The sequence below is a fragment of the Arvicanthis niloticus genome, chromosome 6, assembly GCF_011762505.2.
Source record: "Arvicanthis niloticus isolate mArvNil1 chromosome 6, mArvNil1.pat.X, whole genome shotgun sequence".
Lineage (NCBI taxonomy): Eukaryota > Metazoa > Chordata > Mammalia > Rodentia > Muridae > Arvicanthis > Arvicanthis niloticus.
This window is the reverse complement of record NC_047663.1, coordinates 5,214,985-5,238,206: the sequence shown is the minus strand read 5'-3', so window position 1 is coordinate 5,238,206 and position 23,222 is coordinate 5,214,985. Positions and strand designations below refer to the sequence as shown.

At 50.9% G+C, this 23,222-nt stretch overlaps 1 protein-coding gene across 2 annotated transcripts in view; it reads left to right on the top strand.

Moving 5' to 3' along the window:
* Septin9 (septin 9) overlaps positions 1 to 23,222 on the top strand; it is a 167,755-nt gene that overhangs the window by 12,735 nt on the left and 131,798 nt on the right. The window contains exon 2 of one of the 2 annotated variants that reach the window (XM_076935407.1): positions 9,026 to 9,076. In XM_076935407.1, the coding sequence (XP_076791522.1) occupies positions 9,026 to 9,076 (51 nt within the window). Of the gene's footprint in view, positions 1 to 9,025; positions 9,077 to 21,668; positions 21,962 to 23,222 lie in introns of those variants that run through there. The other variant, XM_034505461.2, reaches the window with a different exon arrangement.

Below are 23,222 nucleotides of genomic sequence, written 5' to 3'. Positions count from 1 at the left end.
ACTATGGAGGACCCATGGCTGGGATCGTGCATTAATTTCCTTTCCTTTCCTTTCCTTTCCTTTCCTTTCCTTTCCTTTCCTTTCCTTTCCTTTCCTTTCCCTCTCTGTCTCTGTCTCTCTGTTTCTCTCTCTCTCTCTCTCTCTCTCTCTCTCTCTCTCTCTCTCTTTTTTCTTGCTGGGTGGTGATGGCACACACCTTTGATCCCACTACTCAGGAGGCAGAGGCAAATGGATCTCTCTGAGTTTAAGACCAGCCTAGTCTACAGAGTGAGTTTCAGGGGAGCCAATATTACACAGAGAAACCATCTTGAAAAACAAACACAAATTTTAAAGGTTTTTTTTTTTTTTTTTTTTTTGATAGAATCTCACTCTATAGACCAGGCTGGCCTCAAACTCAGAGATTTCCCTGTCTCTGCCTCCTGAGTGCTGGGACTAAAAGATAAGCACCGGCACGCCGGTCCTTTTTCCCATGTAGCCCTGCCTGGCCTTGAACTCACGGCAGTTCTCCAGCCTCAGCCTTCTGAGTGTGGGGACCAGAGACATAGGCCACCAGCTTAACTATGAGGAACAGTGAGGTCATCCTTAGTCCAGCTTGCATTGGATAATTTGCACATTACAGATTTGCTTATGGCTTTAACACACTGTAGCAGCAAGCTTTCCCTGAGGGTAACTTGTATTGTGCTTGCTGGAACCTGGCAACTGGAAGGTCACTGTCATGAGGAGGGCGGCTGCCCAGTGGACCCCGTGGTGCTCCTGAGATGAGAGGACTTCTCAGACCTCCCGGGGAGCGTTCTCCTCACAGGTCCTTTGAAGTGGACCTTGATGACAGGAAGAAAGATGCCCCACCCCCACCCCCAGAGCAGAGGTTCTCACCTGGGGTGTGAATGTTCTTCCAGGGATCTGGATGTCCTGGGGAGATGCTGGTCACTGGAGCCAGGAGACGCTGGACTCACCTAGTGCTGGCCTTTCCATTCAGCCACCTCTCATTCTGTCTGGCATTTCCGGTCTTATTTCCACATCCTCTGCCACTTTGAGTGCTCCAGGGTGAACTCCAGCCCCCCATCCCACCCCCTCCCCCCATTCCTGGGCTGGCTTTAGGGACCTTTGGTGCCCGTTGTGTTTCAGTAGTCTTCTGGGGACAGGGCCTTCTGAGTGGTCTCACTGGGCTGACTTCTGACTTTGTAGCTCTTGGTGGCCAGTCATGGCTGGCTTGTACAACTCGGCATTCATCTGTAGGCTTCAACCTTTCACCTCCTTCCTTGGTAAAGTCTGCCTTCTGGCCACTAAAGGCCAGGTGTTGCTAAGTCAAGAATGAAGAAGCAGAGTTTTTTTTCCCCTCTCCTCTGTCAGCCACCAGCCTACTGCATCCTCAAGTTTGCAGTTAAGTTTGAATTCTTAAAGAAGACTGATGCCTAGAAGCAGGGCCATGGCTCAGTTAGTAAGGTGTCTGCCAGAACCATGAAGACCTGGTTTCGCCGTGCGGTGGTGGCGCATGCCTTTAATCCCAGCGCTTGGGAGGCAGAGGCAGGTGGATTTCTGAGTTCGAGGCCAGCCTGGTCTACAGAGTGAGTTCCAGGACAGCCAGGACTACACACAGAGAAACCCTGTCTCAAAAAAAAAAAAAAAAAAAAAAAAAAAAAAAAAAAAAAAAAAAAAAAAAAAAAAAAAAAAACCTGGCTTCACCAGCACCACATAAAAAAGCCTTGTAGATCTGTGCCTGTGTTCCTGGTGCAGAGGAGGTAGAGAGACAGGTGAATCCCTGGGGCTCACTGGCTGGCCAGACTAACCAAATTGGGGAGCCCCTAGTCCCAGAGAGAGATCTTGTCTCAGAAAACAAGGTGGAAGTCTCCCTAGGAGTGAGGTCGCCCCCTGACCTGCAGGTATGTGTGCACACAGGGAGAATCTGTTTTCAGTGTGAGGGTGACACACCAAACATTTGGGATATACTTACACACGAAAAGCGGTTTGCCTCACATCTGAGATCCAAGTTCAGTGAAGCATTTTGTGTTTTAATATGGCAACCTCACATGGGAGAGCAGTGAGCCCCAGACACCCATTGGTGTCTTTGAAGAAGGCTCTGCGGGTCCTTGGGTGTGTACTAATGTTATGTTAGGCTTTAGCATCTCATAGTTGGAACCCCCGTTGCCCTGTGAACACCCTGAGCTCCCCTCCCTCAACTGAGTGTCAGATACCTTTGCTGGCCGGACGCTGCGAAAGCTCCCTTGTTATCCGTGTTTCCCAGTGTGGTGTTTGGTGCAGCCGCAATGCCGAGTAAGTGTCTTCACACCTCCACATCTTCTTGATATGGATGTTTCAGTAAATCTCCAACCTCAATAAGCCCATGTAGAGAACACACAACTCAGTTATAATATTTATAAGCTGCACACCTAGATTGGGCAGATCTTCCACTACACGATTCTGTTCCCTAACTATGAGATCTCTTGTTACTTTTGGCTTCTTCAGGCCACGTAGTTCTGCTCCATCTTCCTTCCACCTCCTCTTCCTCTTCTCTGCCTCCTTGTCTCCCCCTCCTCCTCTCTCTCTTCCCCTTTCTAAAACCTCCAGCCCCACCTTTCCCTTCCACTGCTCAGTCACAGGCTCCTGTCTTTATTTGACCAGTTAGAATGGGGAGAAGGTTCCGTGAAATCACCTGAGTAGATGATCCACTCCTCAAAGGGGCAGCCCCTCTTGAGAAAGCAGAATTAATATCAGAATACAAACAGCACCAGGGCAACCCACAACATATGGAAACTGCCTCCAACAGCAAAAAAAAAAAAAAAAAAAAAAACCCATCCAGACAATAAGACAATAAGAAGTATGATTCTTAGCTCTAGCTTAAGTGCAACACTGCCTCCAGGGGGTGGGGCTCGGGTTGGGGGTCTGGTCCTACAGCTGGGCCCCCATGGTAAGCCCTACCTAACTGGCAGACCAAGGGCCCTTTACAGAGACAGTGCTGCACCTTCTTTTGGTTGGCATTTTGTAGGAGGATGGGCTTGTCTGCCTCTCACTGCCCGTGGACAGGAGGCCTGTGGGTCAGGAGTCAGGCCCTCCACTTTAGGGTAAATAAAGGACTGAGATCTGGCTTCAAGACCAAGGGCTCCCTGATGGTGTTTGATCTGTGCCACCTCCATCCCCAGCCCTTACTCTTGTGATGCAAGAAATGAAACTTCTGAGCCAGTCGTGCTGTAGAACAAGGTCCTCCAAGCAAAACAGCCACCAGATCAGCTTGCAATCTTGGGATTGCAACAGGAAGACCTGCTGGCTCTTGACCTTTCCCCACGGGAGAGGCCAGCGAGGGTCACTGGACCTTCAGAAATTCCAGCTGTCCCTCCCAGCCATTTTTTTAATGCAAGTCTGCCGCAATTTCAAGTGGTCTCTTAGTGGGGTGGTACTGGAGTAGGCAGACTGTGGAAGGCTGGCAGGGCTCTGTCTGTGAAACTCTGGGGAAGCCACTCTCTGTGCTAAGACTTTCCAGTGAGGCTTCTTTGGGGTCACTTAAACTCCTAGCAGTGACTCTCCACCTAGGCTCTGTAACTAAACCAAATTATCCCACTGGTTTATTTCAGGGGGAGCTTTGCCACTGAGACTTACGGGGAAGTTGTCTTAGGTCTTCGAAGATGTGCTGGTTTGAATGAGAAATGTCTGCCATAGTCTCGGGTATTTGAACACCTGACTCTCAGTAGCATAGTTTGGAGAGGTGATGGGGAGGGGCAGCCTTGCTGGAGGAAGTGTGCTGCTGAGACTGCCTTTGAGAGTGGAATGCCTCATGGTTCCTAGCTCTCCCTGCATCTTGCTCCAGCCACCAGGCCTGCCCATCATCATGGGCTTCTTTTGTTTGTTTGTTTTTGAGACAGGGTTTCTCTGTGTAGACCTGGCTGTCCTGGAACTTGCACTATAGACTGGGCTGGCCTCAAACTCCAGAGATCTGCCTGCCTTTGCCTCCCAAGTGCTGGGATTAAAGGCAAGCACCTCCACAGCCTGCATTCTGCATTTATGGACTCTTTTTTTGTTTTTGTTTTGTTTTGTTTTTCCAGACAGGGTTTCTCTGAGTAGCCCTGGCTGTCCTGGAACTCACTCTGTAGACCAGGCTGGCCTCGAACTCAGAAATCCGCCTGCCTCTGCCTCCCAAGTGCTGGGATTAAAGGCGTGCTCCACCACTGCCCAGCTGCATTATGGACTCTTATTCCTCTGAAACCATAAGTCAATGTAAACTCTCTTCCTTAAGTTACTTTTGGTCAGGGTGTTTTATGACAGCAACAGACGAATAACCAATATACCAGGGAAGGAATTCTCACAAATTCACAGCCAGACGGTGGGCAGACACCCTGTGCTTGATAGGAGCCTCTTAGCTCAGTGCTTGCTGCAAATAACCCCTAATAGGCCTGGAATGTGCTCTCAGGGCCCACCTGCAGCCCTCGAATCCTCACACCTGCTGCCCTCATACTTCACACCTGCAGCCCTCACACCTCACACCTGCAGCCCTCACACCTGCTGCCCTCATACTTCACACCTGCAGCTCTCACACTTGTAGCCTTCACACTTCACACCTGTGGCCCTCACACCTGCAGCCCTCACATCTCACACCTGCAGCCCTCGCACCTGCAGCCCTTGCACCTCACATCTGTAGCAAGCAGCTGACAGTGTGTGTGTGTGTGTGTGTGTGTGTGTGTGTGTGTGAGAGAGAGAGAGAGAGAGAGAGAGAGAGAGAGAGAGAGAGAGCTGGAGTCCCCACATCAGGCCCCAAGAGGAAGGGACTACTCCTGGGATGAGGTCAGCTAGGAACCACCTGTTCCTTTTCCAAGGGATTTCCTTGAGTTTTAAGAAAAAAACTTAAGCTAGGAGTAGTGACACCTGCATGTTATTCTAAAGAGACTAAGGCAGGAGGATTGCTGTGAGTTTGAAGGTCATTATGAGGTACAGAGTGAGTCTCAGGCCTAGCTGGGCTATGAAGGGAGATTCTGTCTCAAAAAAGGAAAGAGTGTGGTAGTGCATGCTGTTAATCCAGAACTCAGGAGACAAAGGCAGGCGGAGCTGAGTTCAACACCAGCCTGAGTTACATAGAGGAACCCTGTCTCCAAAACAAACACATAAATAAAATTAAAAAATTGAAATCCAATTATTTTTCTACATACAGTGTCTTCTCCATGTTGGGAATAGATATGTGCCCACGGTGAATCTGTGCGGTGATTGACAGCTCATGGAGCCAGGCCTGGTAGTGCAGGTCTGAAACCCTAGCAGAAGCTCTCGGAGTTCGCAGTGAAGAAAAAGAGACCCTGACTCAAACACTGCAGGAGAGAACAGGCATCCAAGGTTGTCCCTGACCTCCACACAAGCCACTGTGGCAGGAGTCACACACACTGACACAAACGTATGCATATTATGTAAATAAAGCAGTCAGTAAGTTCATTATAAGTCCCTCCTGCCTCTCCCTTTAAAGCATGGGGGACTCCGTCAAACTGAAACCCTCAGAGTCTCATTGATACAGCTAGCCCATGTGGCCGCTGAGCTCCTAGTATCCTCCTGTCTCAGCCTCCCCAGTGACTCGTGCATGCACCCCTTAGTAGGGCATCTGAACTCAGGCTTGAGTAGCAGACACTTTACCAGAAGAATGTCTCCCTAGCCTCTACTTTGTTTATTATTTATTTATTTATTTATTTTTGAAACAGGACCACACCGTGTAGCCCCAGCTACACTCTGTAGCCTCAGAGATCCACTTATGTCTGCATCCTGAATTCTGCAATTAAAGACGTGCACCGCCCGTGCCTGGCACTTATATCTTGCTTTTTGAGACAAGGTCTCTCATTGGCCTGCAGCTCCCTGGTTTGGTGAGGCTGCCTGCCTCGTCAGAGAGCCCACAAGTCTGTCTCCACCTGTGCTGGGATCCAAGCGTGGAAACAAAGTACACCTGGCTTTCGTACATGGGTTTTGGGATCCAATTCAGGTCCTCACACTTGTGTGACAAATATTTTACAGATTGAGCTGTTTCTCCAGCATCCCCTCCACTCCCTTGTCACTAAATATTAATAGCCCAGAGGAAGACTCTGTGTCCCCTCTGACCTGGAAGCTCTCTAACTGGATGAAGTCATAGCCAGTGCCCGTGAGGTATGATCTGCACCTGGGCCTCAGCCTCAGAGGACTTGGGTCATTTGCTTTGGGCTAACTGCAGATGGCAGGGTTTTGTGTGTCTCCCTCCTTCTGGATCTTCTTTATTTTAAAGTCACATGAAAATAACTCAATTCTCCACTGGACCACGGTCCTTGGCTGCCTTGGACACAGGCCTGAGGGAGGAAGTCCAAGTCAGTGCATTTGAGCCATTCCTGGTCTGGGGCTCTTCTCAGGACCGTGCCCAAGCCTGAGATGCCAGGGATCCCCAGCCCCTTCTAGCCGGCGAGCTTTCCTCTGCAGCCTTTCCGGCAGTGCTGTGTGGTAGGGATGCCTGTTTTAGGAAATCAGAAAAATAGTGTAAAGAAAATGAAAACTTTGCCCCCAGAAATCCAAAAACAATCTTGTTTTCCCAGTTGGGTTTGGGGAGAAGGGATCAGATGCCCAGGGTTCTTTCACACACTTAGATTCTCTTTACTTGCATTTTTGTCTGAAACCAGAGGGCAGGTGGTGGGTGTGGTTGTTCGGCTGCCCAGAGGAAGGACAGGGCACTCTGTCTCCAGCATCCCTGCAAAGCCATCTCATCCGGAAGTGACTCAGGCCACAGGAATGTTCAATGCTGCCTGTTCTTGTTGGCTGTTCCTCACCCCAGTTTCTGTCTTGGGGACTGTGGTGGTTTGAATATACTTGACCCGAGGAGTGACACTATTAGTAGGTGTGGCCTTGTTGGAGGAAGTGTGTCACTGTGGAGGTGGGCTTTGAGACCCTCCTCCTTGTTGCCTGGAAGACAGTAGTCTTCTGGTTCCATTTGGAACAGGATGTAGAACTCTTGGCCCCTGCCCCATGCCTGCCTGGAAGCTGCCATGCTCTCACCTTGATGATAATGGACTGAACCTCTGAACCTATAAGCCAGCCCCAATTAAATGTTGTCTATTATAAGACTTGCCTTGGTCATGGTGTCTCTTCACAGCAGTAGAAACCCTAACTAAGATGGGGAGGCAGTGGACTTGGGGACAATATTGCTCTTCACCAGTACTAGGTGGTCCTGGTGTGTATGTGCCTCCTATGAGTTCACTGTATACAAGGCGGTCGGAAGGGGTGGGGCTGACTGCATTCACCCACAGATTCAGTGTTGCTCATCAGGTATGGCTGCACTGCTGCTGCTGAGGTGACCGTACTGTCCTGTCCCCTCGGTACACAGAAGGCCACTGCTCCTCCTCCACAGCCCTGGGCAGCTCACCTGAGTCACACTCCTAGTCCAGGGGGCCTTGTCAACTCAAAGGACCAGATACTTTCTCCTTATAATCTTAACTACCTGTTTGTTCATACCCTTACCCATCTGTTCATCTAAGCGTTCATCCATTTACATATTTACCTGACCATCCAACTAACCATCCAACCAACCATCCACCCATCCATCTATCCATCTATCCAACCATCCACCCACCCATCCATTCAACCATCCATCCATCCATCCATCCAACCATCCATCCATCCATCCATCCATCCATCCATCCATCCATCTATCCAACCATCTATCCATCCATCCATCCATCCATCCATCCACCCATTCATCTATCCATCCATCCATCCATCCATCCATCCATCCATCCATCCATCCAACCAACCATTCATCTATCCATCCATCCATCCAACCATTCATCCATCCATCCATCTATCCAACCATCCATCTATCATCCATCCATCCATCCATCCATCCATCCATCCATCTATCCATCCATTTATCCAACCATCCATCCATCCATCCATCCATCCATTTATCCAACCATTCATCCATCCATTCATCCATCCTCTGCTTTTCCTTTGGTTCACCACATCCATCCACCTACCCATGCATCCTCCTCCTGGTGGACAGGCCAGGAATTTCAGACTGACTAAATAGATGAGTGGTTGAATGGATGGGCTAGGTGGTTGGGTAGATAAATGGATGGATGCATGGATGGGTGTAAGTGTGCAGGAGTCTAAAGAGAAGGTTTCCCCTTTGACTAGTAGGCTAGCTGTGTATCAGGTGATGGAGGATACAGGGAAGTATCCAGGTCTAGCGTAGGTGATTGTCTTGCTGTTGAGGATGGGAGAGATAGCCTCTGTGGCCTAGGTTGGGGTATCCTTCTGACTTGCTAAAGGATAGTTGTGTGGCATTTAAGAGGGACACTCTGTAAACATTATGACCTGGTTGTGGTAGTGTAGACACATGGGTTCTCGAGTCTGCTCTTCTTGGCAGCCCATGGGGTGTGCTCAGCTTAGCACCTCGCAAACTCCTCAAGTTAGGACTTGCCCGCCACAAGCCTCTCCAACAGGGGAGTGCCAGCCAAGGGACACATGTGGTTGCAGGCAGAGTGTGGCACGAGACTGAGCTGATTCAGACTCTGCCTGTGCCCCCTCTTGGGGCAGAGAGAGAGGGCAGTTCCCTCCCACCTTCCTCCATGTGGCCCACTCTGCCCAGTCATTGGAGCCATGGAGGATGGGCAGGGCTTTTGGCTTTTGTGTCAGAGAAACCCTGTTAATCAGGTGTGGGTCATAAGTGGTAGGTCCGGCCCAGTGCTATGGAGTGAGATGACCCCCTTCCATCAGCAATCACTGCTGTGAGGATATTTGAGGTGAAACCAGACTTGGACCCTCACCATGGGTTCAGCTTCTGGTTGTCATGTGGCCCTAGGCAGGTTACCCAGCCCTTTTGAAACTCAGCTTCCTTATCTGCACAGTGGGTCCTGTGACAGTTGTGTGAAGCATCCAGGTGGGTGGCTGTCATCACTCGGAGGCACAGGTGGCTACCTGTCTGGGTTTATTTGGTTCTGCAGCCTTTGGCAGGTGCAGAAGTGGGGACACACCCATGTTAGCCACCCACCAGGAAGAGGGAGTCTGGTGGCCTTGTATGACCTTTTCCCCTTGTTTCTGTTCTTAGGAGTCACACGAACCTCCAGCGGCCGCCTCCGGAGGCTTGCGGATCCCACAGGTAAGCAGCTTGAGTCTTGGCTGCCTTTGAAACCTGACTTTCCGCCTGCCTTTCCTGAGTGGTTGGAGCCCTTTGCTGTGGTGAACTTTCAGTGATTTGCACAGAATTTATTCCTAATTCCTAATTTGTTTGTAATGGAGAGTTATACAAATGGACCATTCTGGACCAACCTGGGCTGCCCAAGGCTCTAGAATTCTAAGCATTTCTAAGGTAGTGTCTCTGTGCAGGTAGCCAGGCTCAGGTCTGGCAGAGAGGCTGCCCACCTTGGCAGCTAACCACCTCAAGGCACAGGGGAGAGAAGTAAGGGAGTAGACAGGGTAGGACCTTAATTGCAGTGGGTGAGCCATAGCAGGGTGTCTTTGGTGGCCCATTCAGCGTCTGTGGACAGCTCCATCAGTGAGCCACTGGCGTGGGGAAGGGACTGTCATATGCTGCTCCTTTGACTTCTGATTTTTCCCAGTAGCCATTGGAGGAGAGGAGCCAACACTTATCAGAACTCTGGGGCCACTGGGGGCTCCTCTCCAAAGCTTTCAGGAGGCTCTGCCAGCCTCAGGGTTCAACCTGGGCAAGCACCAGGGGCTGCCTCCCTTTAATGTCCTCAGCAGGGCCTGTGTGTCTTCTGCCAGGCATCTTCAGATCCCATTGTTGTAGTGAGTTTTTGCTACACCGATTTGTGCTCCTGGTGTGTCTGACACACATGCACCTGCCCAAGAGGTATCTTTGGATCCTCGAATAAAACACACACACACACACACACACACACACACACACACATTAGATTATTTTTAAAATACCTTGGCTACCTCAAAGGCTGGGCACTCCTAAGCCTTCACCTGCTACCCCAGGCCCAATTGGGGAAGTGGCCAGTGGTCACCCACCCAGTTTCACATGGCTGGTTGGCATTATCTCCTGCCACCCCTGTGTCCCATCCTTTTACCCTGAGTCATGGCAATTCTCTTCCTTTCCTCTCTTTGTCCTACCCGCACAACTCTAAGTGTCCCGCCCTGTGCCCAGCCATTGGCCATTGGCATCTTTATTGATTGATCAAAAACCAACTGGGAACAAGGACCTTCAGTGACTGAACATGCAGATCCCCAACTGAATCAGAGCATTAGAACCAATCTCCAACATCCCGCCGATACCAGTTTCTTCATCCCCAGAGCTCTCCTGTCACTTCTGATGACCTTTCTAGCACCAGACTGAGGGGTCCCTGTTCCTTCTGATAACCTTTGCTTAGAGGTGGTGTTGGCTGCAGAGATGATGGGACCCGCTTCTGTAGGAAATGACAAACTTCTGGGGACATGTGCTCATGCTGTGCATGTGTGTCGGGGGCTAACTGGAGTGGACAGAGGAGTACCTGGGGGCAGAATGGTGGTTACCGTGGACACGGGAGGCAGATGTTATGAGACACTAGAGGAAACCCACAGTGACAAATCGTCATCAGGATTCTCACGAGAGCCAAGATCTCCAGTCCCAGCCATGCAGTAGGAATCCTTCCAGTCAGGGAGACTTCGGAGGCAAGGACACCCCCCATCTCCTATTTGCTGCCTGCTAAGAGGGTGGCCACGAGCCACATGTACCTGTTGGCCACCGAAGTAGAGACTTTTGGTATATTTTGTTGCTCAGTTGTTTGCACAGAATTTATTTTCAATTAAATTCATAATTTGTTTGTAATTTGTAGCTATTCAGATGGGCCATTCTGGACCAGCCAGGGCTGCCCACGGTGCTGGAACCTAAGCATTCCTAAGGCAGTGTCTTGTCTCCTAGCTCCATCTTCAGGGTGTGGCCTGGCTGAGGGTGTCTGGCTCTTTGTAGGGAGCAATGGTGACATTCGGGGATTTATTGCCTGTGTGACATGGATAGTGTGCCAGTGTGGCACTGGGTTTAGCATATGGCTGACGTGGTAGATGCTGTGCCAGTGTGCTGCTGAGTGCCATGTGTGAAGAGAAGAGCCTGGGTGTCAGCAGAGGAGGGTGATGCCCCCGCTGGAGGTGGTTAGGCTGCTGAGTGATTCAGCACTCTTGGTTAAGACGCAGCCTGCCCACCATAGCCGCGAGACCTAACCACTAGCCAGCCCTACCACTGGTGTGTGTCCGCATGCTGTGTGCTCGGGGTCCCTTGCTTTACAGTGCTCTGCCTCTCCCCCCCACCTCCTCCTTGTCGGACAGCCTTGATCCAAAGAGCTAGAGATAGGTAGCATTTGGGGGTTCAGGCTTTGGAGAGCTGGAGGGTTGGGCTGCATGCATGAGGTCTCCTGCCCTTGTCTCCCCAGGCTCAGGCCAGTTCTGTGCCGTCAGCACTTGGCAGCCTGGGCTTGCTCAGCTTGGAAGCCTAAGGCATAATTTGCAGGAGCCCAAAGCTGTAAGCAGTGATCTAGGTTTGCATGGGGTCTGCCTGCTGACACACATAGTCTTCCCCAGGGCCTCTGCGGGCTCCCATGGCGCACTCGGTCCTATTCTTCCTACCTCCCTGCTGCCGAGACCCTGGGACGTGCTATCTGCCAGGCCCTAGGTTCACACTCGGCGTTCCTCTTTGCCCTTGTCTTCCTCCCAGTTTTGGTCACATGGTCTCTCCTGTTTGGGATTCCTTGTCCCAATCCCTAAGGAGAATTAGGTTACATGACTGTCAGGTCCATTTTTCTGTTCTTTCCAAGCTGTTTAGGTCTGGGCAGGAATAACTATTCAGGGCACGAGCCAAGACCCTTAGTTCTGATGACAGCCACACAAAACTCTGCATTCCCCTCTTCCCTCTTCCTCTTTCCCTCCCTCCCTCCCTCCCTCCCTCTCTTTCTTTCTTTTTATTTTTGTGGTATCAGGAATTGAACTCAGGGTCTTGTGAATACTAGGCAAACATTCAACACCGAGCCTATTAATTTTTTTTTTTTTAAACTGAGCACAGTGGTTCACACCCAATAATTTCTGCACTTGGGAGGCTGAGAGGGAGCATTACCTTAGCCTGGCTACAGTTTTCAGGCTAGCATGGGCTACAATGTCTCAAGAACAAAAGTCAGCAAAATATCCCAGTCTCAGCTGACTGTGGAGGTCCACAGCTGTTATCCTAGCCTTTGGGAGGTAGAAGCAGAAGGATTCAGAGTCCAAGGTCATTCTTATCTGCATAGTGAATTCAAGGACAGTCCCCGAGGGTGATGGGACACCCCACCCCAACAAAACAAAACGACACAATTGATAGATTATATAACACAAGGAATAAGGTAATGGGACAGAGTTGCCGACCAGCCACCTCTAGCAGAGAGGCTGCAGACGAGCCGAGCCTCCAGGGAGCCAGGATGACCAAGTACCTGAAATCTAGCCTGAGTTTGGGATATCTGTGGTTTTGCTTCTGAACAATCTATATCCCCACCCTACCATCGTACTGTGAGCACCACACAATTGTCTGCTTGCTTATCTCATAGCGTTTGGGGTTTAGGTCGGACCATGAAATCCTTATGGCTTTGGCTCACCCATTCCTCCTGGGAACCAGAAATCTGTTACCTGTGGGCCTTCTCTGCTTCTGACCCTGCTGGGATGGCTCTTCTGAGTGTATCCTTAGGTGGAGGGTGGGATGGACAGATGCCACCTCTGTCCTTCTGGGCATCGCCAACGTACCCTTCCTAGTGGTTTTCCAGTCTGTTCTCCCACACTTACCCCCTTCCTATGCCCCAAGCAGCCTGTCTAGGCAGACTGCGGCCTTGGGTGACCTTTGCCCTGGTTCCCACAATTCACACAGCATTTCCTGGGCTGAATCTGGGCCTCTCTACCTCCAGCCCAGAATCCCTGGAGCTTTCTATGTCTTTCGACATCCGGTGTGTGCCTGGGGCCCGCTTTGCCTCTGAAGTCTGTGGCTCTGTCCCTAACCCCACTACTGACTCACCTCTAAGATACTAATGACCTAGAGGTGAGGTTATCTGGAGCTACCAAGTCCAAAGACTGACATCCTTGGAACTAGAGGAGAAGCCACGTGAAGGTGAAGCCAGGGCAGAGCCTAGAGCCGTACAGCCATAAGGCAAGGATAGGCTGAGAAGAAGCCAGGACAGCCCTCCCTTGGTGCTGTCCAGAAAGTGTGGTTTGCCAACACTTTGATTTTGGATGTTTGGCGAGAGAAGCCATTTGTGGGTCTCTGATAGAGAGGTATGCAGACACCTCCCTCTGCCTGTCCTGGAAGATGTGCCTCTTGTGGAAAGGATGTGATACCAAACAGGGAGACTGATGTACGACAGGAAAAGCACTTCCCCCAACTACTGTCTTCTGCCTGCCTTGGCTGGTGCCCCAGACTCCCTTTGATCCCTTACACCCCTCTTACACACACCCCTTTAAGGAAGCCTTCTTGCTTCCGTGAACCCTTGGCTTAACACTGTGACTCTCGTGTGTAACTAATTGTCTAGCTGCTACTGTCCCTTGTAGGTTTCAGATACGTGGGACTTGTCCTGTGTCAGTCCTGTTGTTGCCTCAGGGCTGTGTGTCCTTCTGTCTTGGTGGGAGGAGCTACTGTGGGAGTGAGTGTTGACAGCCAGAGACCCTGTGCCAGGCCATGTTAACAAGTGTGCCACACGGAGGGGTCTGGCAGAGGACGAGGTTACAGTGGGCCTTGCCTCTGGACTCCTGCGAGCATCTCTGACTCATCCCTTCTGCTGAAACCCACTGGTTCCTCCCTCCGGCTTTTCTTCAATGCCTGGCCTTATCACCCATCTTAGATAGGTTTCTATCCTGTGATAAACACCAAAAGCAGCTTGGGGAGGAAAGGGTTACCTCACCAATCACAGTCTAGCAGAGGCAGGGCAGGAGCTGAAGCAGAGCCCATGGGGAATGGTGCTTTTCAGCTCACACAGCCTGCTTTCTTACACTGCCCAAGACCAGCTGCACACAGTAGGTAGCTTCCACATCAATCATTAATCAAGAAAATGCCCTACAGACTTGCCCACAGGCCAGTGTGATAGAGACCTTCTGTAAACAGAGGGGTTGGGGTGGGGGGGTTCCTCTTCCCAACCAGGAGACCACCCACCCAAGTCCTCAAGGCAGTAGCCTTGACCTTGACCCCTGCCTCTTCATTCCACACAGGTCAATCCTCGTCTCTCTACTTTCAGGGGGGGGGCCCTAGAGGAGGCAACCATGGTTTGGGTCATGTCATGACCTCCCCTGTCTCCTCAGTCCTGTTGCCTGCCTGCCTGCCTGCCTGCCTGCCTGCCTGTCCTTGTTCTTCCTCTTGCAGGTACTTCCCTGCACATAGCTGAGTTCATGGGACATTTACCAAGTCCTGCCTCTGTACCAGGGACCAGGCTATGGTCCAGCCCCACTTGTGCACATGCACACATGTGTGTACACTTCCCCTGGCTTTACCTTTGCTCTTGACCCTCAGAACTCAGCACAGCTTTGATACCTCCCTGCCTAGTCCTCATCCTTTCCCTCTCCAGCATCCCCCACCCCTACCCCCACCCCCACTCCCACCCAGCCCCCTCGCCTTCCTGGCTAGCCTGCTTCCCTTTCCCTGGGCTAAACTGCTCTCTTCATCTCTGAAAAACAGCTTTCCTGTCCTGTCCTGCTGGTTCCAGCTAGGATTTAGAGTAGCACAGGCTGGCCCTGCCTGTCATGTCTAGTGAGCAGGTTGCCATTTCTGTCTCCTGTGCAAGGGGCACACGGCAGGCAGACAGCAGGCATTGTAGGACTGGATTTGGTAGAAGCAGGCGGGACTGGCCAAAGAACCAGCTTCAAACAGAAATAGCAGACTTCTTTTGCTTTGACCAAGAAGCAGATGTTTGTTCTCCGGGGCAGAAAGCTATGGGAGGAGCAGAAGGAAACAGGGTTTGGGCAGTTACTACCCACTAGGCATTTAAGACTATTTAAAAACATATTTAATTATGTGTATGTGTATGGAGGTGGGGTGGAGCCAGTATGTGAAGGAAGGTACCTGTGGAGGCCAGAAGAGGGTGTCAGATCCCCTGGAGCTGGAGTTACAGGATTGTGAGTCTCCCGAGGTGGTGTGGGGGCCCAAACTCAGCAGTACCCATCTGTCCAGCCCATGACTGTTTAAACAAGTTATTCTCTGTGTATGAGATTGCTGCATGTATATCATTACACCATGTGCATGCAGTGCCCTCAGAGGTCAGAGGGGGCATGGGTCATTTGAAACCGGAGTGATGGATGGTGGTGAACCACCATGTGGGTGCTGGGAAGCAAGCCCAAGGCCTCAGCTAGAGCAGCCAGTGCTCTTAACCACTGAGCCGTCTCTCCGATGGACTTCTGTTTTTCAAATGTTCACTTGGTTGGCTTTTGTAGCACAGGCTGCCTTCAAACCTGAGCTCCTTCTTCCTGCATAGTACTGACTCCGTGTGGGATGTGGAAGACTCCGGGACTGCACCTCAACTACCATCTCCCCTTTAGTTCCTGCTCTGGTTTGGTTGCAACCAGGGGTGGGGGTGGGGAGTGGAGGTTGGGGAGGGGTAGGTGGCCGATGGCTGAACGTGAGGACCTTTAGTGAGAAATATAAGCCATCTGGGCTCTTGTCCCTCCGGAAAGGAACCAGTGTATAAAGTTCACGTGGTGTCCTCTGTAAACTGTGCCACAGACGTGCCCACTCACCCACCCACCTCCCACTTCCTCACCCTCCCACCCACCTCCCCCTCTCTAATCCCCCCCATCCCCCCTGAACAGAGGAGCGGGCCCATGTTTAGGAAGGCAGATCCTGAGGTACAATAAAAAGCCGAGAGAAGATTCTAGATAGGAATGTTGCGGGCCTCAGGCTGGAAGCAACTTGCTGTAGGAGCTACAGAAGCCCAGCCAGGGCCTCTTCCGGCTGCCCACTCTGTTGGCAGGTACAGTAGCAGGGGCAGCCAGGCCGGTTCTGAGGCGGCAGCCTGCCGGCCTTTGTTTCCAATTCAGGGACTTTGATTTAATGATCTCAGCTGGAAGTGAAAGTATTTTACCTATTTATTGGTATCACCATTTCTGCATAGATCATCACTATGTAGCCCCGGCTGATCTAAGACTGACTATACAGACTAAACTGGCTTCAAACTTACTGTAATCCTCCTGCCTCTGACTCCTGATGGATGAGATTATAGGTGTGTGTCAACATACTTGATTTAGGAGATTTGTGTGTGTCCTGTGTATATGTATGTGTATGCGTGTGTGTGAGTGTGTGCTTATGAATGTGTATGTGTGGTGTGTGTGTGTGTGTGACTGTGTACATGTATGTATGTATATGTGTGTATATGTATGTATGTGAATGTGTATGTGTGTGCATGTGTATGTATGTATGCATGTGTGTATATGAATGTGTATGTGTGTGTGGTATGTGTGTGTGCATATGTAAATGTGTGCATGTGTGTTTGTGGGTATATGTGTGTATGAATGTGTGTACATGTGTATGAATGTGTGTGTGTGTCGTGTAGGTGTGCATGTGTGTATGAATGTGTATGTGGGGTATGTGTGTGTGTGTGTGTGCACGTTCATGTTTGCCTGTATGTGTGGAGGCCAGATAACCTTGGTTGCATTTATCAGGTGCCCCGCACTGTGGGTTCTTCAAAACCCCTTTTCCTGGGTCACAGAGTGGGGATTCTTCCTTCCCTGTTTCCCCTGGGCTCTCCTGGCCACTGTCAGTTCAGGCTGCCTAGCCTCACTTGGTAGTTTTTTCGCCCCTGCCCCAGCCAGTGCTGGAGTGCAGATACATGCCCCCCGGAGGGGGTCTGCAGAGCCAGGATGGCACGGTGGCATCTCAGCTGTGCATCCTGTGGGATGCAGTTGGAAAAGTTCCAGTTGTCCATGGTCCCAGCTCCTGGTTGCTCTGTGACGTCACCTGTACCTTTTCCTTTGGCTCCATAGAAGTAGACACTTTAATCCGGGGCCCTGGAGGTCCACTCAGGAGAAAAGGTCACCAAAAAAGCAGCAGGGGCAGATACATCTGGGAGAGCCAGGTCATATAATGGGACAGGATGGTGGGGGGAGCAATCTTGGAAGGCTTCCTAACAGAGGAGGTAATGCCTGAGCCCTCCCAGATTAACAGTTCCTGACTTGCATAGGTCCCCAGCTGCTTCTTTAAGTGGGTTTGTGCCCAGCGAGTCCCCTCTGCAGCTTAGAGGGATTGTGAACATGTGAGTGACATCACAAAGACTGTGGCCTGAGCGTCCAGATCATGGGCGTCCAGATCAGTGGGTGAGGGCTGGATGCTGGCCTGAGGACTGGGAAGGGCTAGTGATAATGGGGTTCTAACTGCAGGTTAGGGGTGAGAACTGGGGTTTGAGGCTGGCATAGTCAGATGCTTCAGAGCCTTGGCCTGGGGGTTCTGTCTCCCCAGAAGAGCAAACCTCGTCTAGGTTGGAAAAGCTGTTGAAACCAAGCTAGCCCTCGTGAGCTTCCATGTTTCCTGAGTACAAGTGTCACAGCCTCTTGCATTCCCCTGGAGTGGGAGGAGCATGAGTGACTGTTGAGTTGTCTTTCCCAAGCCTACACACACTGTGGGCAGTGGGTTTCTTGGCTCTTGTAGCTGGGTCTTGCCCTGCCTCTCACCCTTTCTCTTCACAGCCTCTGCCTATGACTAATGCAGGTTCCATCTGACCCGTCTCTACTGCCAGGTTTTTGGTTTCAGATTATTTCCCCACTTAGGCCCGAGTGCTTAGATTTTCAGGCATGGCAGTGAAACAGACCTTGAGCCAAACCAGGTCCTCAAATGCTGAGGGTCACAGAGACCACAGCAGGACGCCTAGGGCTTGTGCATCCTGGTGTCTGCAGGAGACAACAGCTCCTGGCCTTGGCCACTCATCGTGGGCCATTGATTGATGTGCGTGGTGTCTCAAGTCTTTCTGGTTTGCATGCTGCCCTGGGAGTTGGGCCTGGACAGTCTCATATGGAGGAAACAATTTCTTCTTTCTTACTATTTTTTTTTTTGTATTCACTAAATGTAATAGAATGAACAGACATTGCATTTATAAGCAGAAAAACCATCAAGGAGTATTTTTCTCAAAGTCAAGAAAGAGAGTAAATAAAACCAGGCCTGGTGGTGCACACTTGTGATCTTAGCACTTGGGAGGTAGAAACAGGAGGATCAGAAGTTCAGAGTTGGGCTGATGATGGGAGGGGGGGCAGTGAGAAATGGCTCAGTGGTTAGAGCACTGGTTGCTCTTCAGAGGACCCTGGTTCAGTTCCCAGCACACACAGGCAACTCACAACCATCCATAACTCCAGATCCAGGGGATCCAACACTTTCTTCTGGCCTGCTTAGATAAACACAGTACACATATATATGTCCAGACAAAACACTCAAATACATAAAATAAAAAATAATAATAAATCTGGAAAACAAAACAAACAAAACCCAATAACCCATGGTGTCCAGTCACCCTCTGCTGCAGGCTAGCCTGAGCTAAGACCCTATTTCAAAAATGTTGGGGAAAGAGGAGGAGAGAAGAAAAAAAAAAGTAACTGCAAGCCCCAGCCTACCGCCTGTCCTCCTGCTGATTGCTGTGCCGGCTTTGGATGGAAATGGTCACATGACCCCAGTGTTCACTTCTGTCTGCACAGTGCACCTGCCTCGTGTTCCCCAACTGCCAAAAGAAGTTACCACAAACTGGTGGGATAAAGTAATACAAATGTATCTCTGTCCTGGGGCCACAAGTACACTTAGTATCATTGTGGATGTGCCAGGCCTACAGGGAGCCGCTTGCCCACCTCTGCCACCTGTGTGGGACTCCAGGTGTCCCTTGGCTTGTGTCCACATCACTCCAGCCTTCAGGCAGTGCCTTCAGCTCTCCGTGATCCTCACTTCCTTCCCTATGTGTGTCAAAGTCCCTCTTTTAAAAATTCACCCCCCTCACCCCAAGGAAACAATCCAGACAGGAAGCTATTGAAGAGAGTCCTTAAAAGTCACGATACAGATGCTGACCTGGAGCTCTTCACAGTTGATGGTTTCAGGCAGGAGATGGGGGTGAAGGCATTTCAGGGTGTTTTTTTTTTTTTAAAGGGGCTGGCCACTGGGAATTTAACCATACTCTAGTTAGTTTGTGGGCAACACAGATTGGATTTGGTGGGGTTTGGGGGGGAGGTGTGCGAAGGAACGGTGCATGATTGAGATGCATTATATGACATTCCCAAATAACTAATAAAAATATTATGTTGGGAAAAATACAAATTTTTGTTAATTCTTTGAGAGTTTCATTTAGATTTTCATTCAGTATTTAGGTAATAGTCACCACCGGTTCCTCCCCTTAACTCCTCCCAGACACCCCCACCTCCCTACCCTCCCAACTTCATGTGCTCTCTCTCTCTCTCTTTTAAGATTTATTTTTATTTTATGTATGTGAGTACACTGCCACTGTCTTCAGACACAGCAGAAGAGGGCATAGTTTCCCATTACAGATGGTTGTGAGCCACCATGTGGTTGCTGGGAACTGAACTCAGGACCTCTGGAAGAGCAGCTAGTGCTCTTAACCACTGAGCCATCACCTCTACCCCTCTCTTTTATATTAAATAACCCATCAACTCTAATCTTTGCTCCTCACAGACCTCTGTGTAGAACCATCCACTGGTTGGCCTACAAGGAGCCACACCTTTAAAAAAAAAAAAAAAACCCTGAATCTTCCACTCCTAGAAACAATCAAATGTCTGTAGCTCCTCAGTTAGGGGTGGGAACCCCTCCACCCACCCACCCAGTGCTGGCTTGATCTATCTTTCTTTCTTTCTTTTTTTTTTCTGGTTTTTCGAGACAGGGTTTCTCTGAGTAGCACTGGCTGTCCTGGAACTCACTCTGTAGACCAGGCTGGCCTCGAACTTAGAAATCCACCTGCCTCTGCCTCCCAAATGCTGGGATTAAAGGCCTGCGCCACCACTGCCCGGCTGGCTTGATCTTCTGAAGGTCTGGTGCAGGACCTTGTTCTGGATTACTGTGGTGGCTCAAAACATCTTCATCTCAAAATCCCTCACTTCTTGTAAAGTCCCGTTCCCAGCAAGGGAAGTCATGGCTTCTAGGATGTGAAGTCTTAGGGAACGATTTGCCAGTCCTTCCGGTCGGTGCCTGGGTCTCCCTCCACTAAGGCTCTGCTCCTCACTCTCTCACGGTGCAGGCTGCCCTTTGAGGTTCCACTCCACGCTCCCTGGCAGGGACATTTCCCTTGATGTCTCCCAGGAGGCTAGAAATGATCTACACACTCCCACAAGAAGATGCCTTGCTGTCTAGGGATAGGCATTTGGGGTCCCGCCCCAGGCAGAGAGTAGATAGGTCTGGAGTGACATATCAGGCTTGGGGTGCTTTAACCTATGGGTTATGAAGGATCTGGCCTTATGGTGAGGGAGGCTCTCCAAACTCAGATCTCCAAGAGACCAGTGAACAATAAATATGTGTCAAGATGCCACGGGGACAGAAGCACAGTGGTCAGTGTATGGTTTGTCTGAAGGCTGTGACATTTGGGCTAGCACCTGGTGATCAGGCATGAATGCTTGCTTTCTCAGGCTTGCCATCTCTTTCTCTAGAGAGATTGTTAAGTCTGAGCCAGGCAAAGTGACACAAGCTGTAATCCCAATGCTCTGAATAAAAGCTGTTCAGAAGTTCAAGGCCAGCCTGGTTCACCTAGAGTTCCAGTCCCTGTTTCAAAGTACCAACAAAAACCCAATACAACAAAGAGATGCCATTTTTACAGAAACAGCCCTTAACCCTGACAAAAACATACGCATGTTTTCTTTAAGCAAAGACTGCACAGCAACGCCCTGCTTCCCACCAGGTTTGAATGACATTTTGGTACAAGGATGCTCCACTCCCTGGGGCACTTCCCCTTGACCTTCCTACTGCGGCTACTGGAGCCTATCCACGCAGCCAGGGCTCTGAGCAGGCAGGTGCTGAGGGTCCTCCTTCCCTCTGCCAGGTGACCAGCCCCTGGACCAGGTGTCCACCAGGAAATAGATCTGAGGCCCCAGGCCAGCCATGTTCTCAGAGAGCCGCTGAGTCTGGGGAAATCACAACTGGAGGACGTGTTCCCTCCCTGGGGACCGCTGAGACTTACTGACTCATGTGTGTGGGGTGGGAATCTTCCAGGAAGCCTCCAGCCAGCTCAGCCTCTTGGGAGCCTGGGGTGGGGACAGCCTGTCCTTCTGATCCGCAGGCTGACAAGACAGGGGGAACTTCTCAGGGTTCAAATACCTCGGGCAGGTATTTGGAGCCTTCTCTCGGTCCTCCTGTCTGGGAGGTGACCAGTACCTGGGCAGATAAGTTGGGTGCGGTTCGGTTGAGATCTGGACCGGTAGAGTAAGGTGAGGCAGGCGCGCAGGAACTAGAAGCTTTTTAAATGTTTTAAACCCCAAGAAAATCACAGCATCGCTGGACGGGAGGAAAATGAAAGACTTTGGAAGTGGCCAGGAATTTGACTCTGCGAGTTGGTTTCCAAGAGCCTAGTTAGGCATCTCCAAGTGGATATTAAAAGGGAACAGCCAGACTCCAGCGGCGGGGGCTGGAGGGGGCGGGGAGAGGAGGCAGTGCCGGAAGCTGCACGCTGGACGGCTGAGGCTACCGCACTGAGGGCCAGGCAGCCGGTCCCGCGCTCAGGGAGAGGACCCAGGGACGTCCCGGGATCCCATCGAGGTCCCCCCCCCCGTTTTTTTTAAATTTCTCTCCTTGTGCTCCCCACTCCCCCTCTGTGAGTCTAAGACAATGCTACTTCAGTTCGGAACAGAGACATATGACCAACACATGGAAATGTGGTAATTTGGATCTGTTCGTGATTGCAACAGATTGAAGAAATTAGACCAGACAAAGAGTGTTTTTAGAGGAAGAGGAGGAGGAGGAGGAGGCAGAGAGAGGGAGGGCGACGGGGTGAGAAAGGGGAGGAGGACCCCTCTGCGCAGGGGACACCGGCATCCCAGCTGCCTGCTGTAAATACATCCGTAGGAATGGAGAGAGATCGCATCACAGGTAGGCCACAATCCTCCACGTCCCGGGTCCCCCATCCCTGACCCCAACCCTGCTCCAAATGGTGTGGCTGTGCCGCGACTTTGGGAAGTGAGCACCCAAGGTCACGTTTAGCAACTTTTACAGAAATATTTCTTTTCTTTCTTTTTTCTTCTTTTTTTTTTCTGCTGACTATTCCACGTTGGTGAGCTGGAATGTCGCTTCCCACTCAAGCCCAGTCGGGTCTGGCTTTTATTTAAACTGGGCCCCTTCTCCCGAGCTGTTTCTCTTTCATTTTCCGGTGTGCCACTTTTACGTCTGTGAACGTTGTGGTTTCAGAGACTCAACAAGGGTGGATGGTGGGGATGGATTCTGCACCAGGGCCAAGGCAAGCTTGTTTGTCCATCATCCGGCCTTGGTCTCCTCCTGAAATAGCCTTGCTGGGCCTCCCGGGCTACTGATTATAGAGGTGGTGCTCCCAGAACTTGGAGGAGGTATATGCACACGTGTGCACCCTCAAGTGTGTGTGTTCTTGGGCCAGGGTGCATGCGTGTGAGTGCACATGAGTGCACATGCAACCACACACTCCTGCTGCCCCCTTAGACCCAATAGAGACCCAGCAGGGGTGTAAACAGTTCAGGAATGAGAAAGGAGTCTCTGTTTCTTTAGCCACTCTAGTCGTTCCCAGGTTAAGCTTCCCAGTTCCTGCTGGGACCATCAATGTCTGAGGTCATTACTGCCTCTTCTGCCTTGGGTACCATCTGAGTCTGGGGCTGCAGGAGAGAGTGGGGGCAGATTTTAGGGATGTAGCCCATACTCTGGATTTGTGTTGTCCTGTGCTCATGATGAGACTGAACCCCACCCAAAAGTGTCATTGGCCCTGGGCTATTGGTTGCCTCTGAGTGGATGCACAGAAGCAGGGGTCTCTGAGAAGCCAAAGGGAAGGAAGAAGACATATCTCAGGTCTTGTCTGAGACCTGTCACCACCAACCTTGTGATTATTTCGATTTCTGATGTGACATCAAAGCTGTCCAGGCCTTCACTGAGAGGTGGCCACCTGCTGCCTTGCTGACAGCAGTGTGTCCTGTGACCCTGCCAGGCACAACAGGAGATTGGGAGGGAAACATTCAGTGTTCCGCTACTGTCGAGACCAGCTTGAGGTGATAAGTAGAGAGGTGAAGTTTTCTGTGCCCAGTTTGTAGAGGCAACATGGCAGAGGACACCAGCAGCTGCTTCCAAAGCCTGGACAGGTGGTGCTGTACCCCTCACAGGAAGCCTAGCCCTG